Here is a 1,734-nt window from a genome sequence, read left to right on the forward strand (position 1 = left end):
TACAGTCGTCTGCAAGTGACCAGCTGTCAGCTGTAAAGCGATGTGTACATGCAACTCAACTGCAGTGCATGTAGCTTAATAAACATTATATGTAACTAGTGTGTACTAGTAGCAGCAGCTACACCCATGTGACGCTGAATGGGAAGAGCTGTGTAAACTAGTGCAGCACATCAACGCTTTGTGGTGGTTTATATTGTTTTGCTTTTAGAAACCATTCAGGCATGTACTCAGTCAGATACTATCAGATGACACACATTAAACACACAAGAATGAAGTCATTATACACTGACATCGATAATGTCACACTGGGAACAAATCGGTAAATAATTTATTATGCTTACTGTTCCATTTCAGTGCACCACAGGTAGTCTTCCTTGCCATTCATGTCGACGGGCAGCGGTCCCATCTTCCCCTGCCTTATTGAGTTAGACTTTGTTGTGATAGTACGGACTTTGTCAAACTGCAGGGAGAAATGTCAAATTAACAGTGTTGAACACAAAATAATAGTCTCACGATTACACAAAAACTAATATTTTAAATTGTTGCCACACTATTAACCTAAAACTAAATCCAAACTAAACATGACCAATAAAAATAAATAAAGAAATAAAGAAATAAATGATGTTGACCTTTGCCTGGCGTCCGGATTCCAAACAATCCTGCAGAGTCACCTTGTCGTCTAGAGATGTAGCGAGAGGTCTATAAGAAATCCGAGACAAGAGTGTAAACTTGAGGCCAGTTAGCTTCAGGACTTTTTAGTACCACTCAAAACCAAACAATCAAAACCGAAGAAAAATAAATAAATTAAAAAGACATACAAATTATTTGATTATTGTGGGTCTGTTGAGGTTCTAGTTGCACATTAAAATCCTTGCTATGATCTGCAGTGAGTCAACACAAATATTTTAGCCTGTATTGGTACATACCTGTTCATGCCAGGCAGGTTTCCCCAAAAGTAGCGTGCTCTGTGCGCAGGACTGACTTTTATTGCATCGATAAGAATTGGATTACACTGCAATAGAAGGCAGAAAGCATACATTAGGCATTAAAACTTAATGCAGTCTGACCCTCCAACAGGCTGGTAGCTACCTTTACTTAAAGAAACATTACCTCCAGAAATCTGCAGATATCCGATTTGTCATTGGCACTCATGAAAACCACGTTTTCAAACAACCAGAAAAACGGACGGTTGTCGTCCTCTTTCGGCCTCAACAAGGTCAGTATGCGGTAGAACTCGAAAAAGAGTCTTCCAGTACCCTCTGCAGGATCAACAGGGAAACAATTTTATTTAAAAAGATGACAAATAAACCTTTACTGAGTCTTTATTTATTTATAGAAGTTTAGAAGTTGCATACCAAATAATCCTTTTCGAAGAGGGTTCACCATGGACAGGTCGTTACATGGACTGCCTCCAATCAGAAGATCGAAAGGACCCCATTCGGCCAGCTTTAACACACACAAAGAGACAAACTCACTGAGATAAATTAAGCCATCATATACACAGAACTTAAAAAACAGGAAGGAGTTAAAATACATTTTGAGCATTCACGTGTGTCTTGCTTGTACTCACATGTTTCCTTGTAATGGTGCGAACGTCATTGACGTATTCAATCTTTCCCTCGTGCTTGACCATCCCTACAGCAATTGAATCGTCACAAATCTCTGAGGCAATGTAGCGCTCGATCTTAAGGCCCAGGTCTTTGAGCACCAGATATCCTGAAATGATGTTAAAGT

At 39.4% G+C, this 1,734-nt stretch overlaps 1 protein-coding gene across 1 annotated transcript; it reads right to left on the reverse strand.

Moving 5' to 3' along the window:
• Nucleotides 1-204: 204 nt before the first annotated feature.
• LOC102204004 (DNA (cytosine-5)-methyltransferase 3B-like) lies at nt 205-1,720 on the reverse strand (the record flags this gene model as incomplete). Its single annotated transcript, XM_005755860.1, has 6 exons — nt 205-460; nt 630-699; nt 927-1,012; nt 1,111-1,259; nt 1,356-1,446; nt 1,571-1,720. Coding segments are annotated over 6 exons (669 nt in total), but the record flags the coding sequence as incomplete, so codon positions are not given.
• Between the last annotated feature and the right edge of the window lie 14 nt (nt 1,721-1,734).

Source organism: Pundamilia nyererei, unplaced genomic scaffold (genome assembly GCF_000239375.1).
Source record: "Pundamilia nyererei isolate P.nyererei 1_Seehausen unplaced genomic scaffold, PunNye1.0 scaffold04012, whole genome shotgun sequence".
NCBI lineage: Eukaryota > Metazoa > Chordata > Actinopteri > Cichliformes > Cichlidae > Pundamilia > Pundamilia nyererei.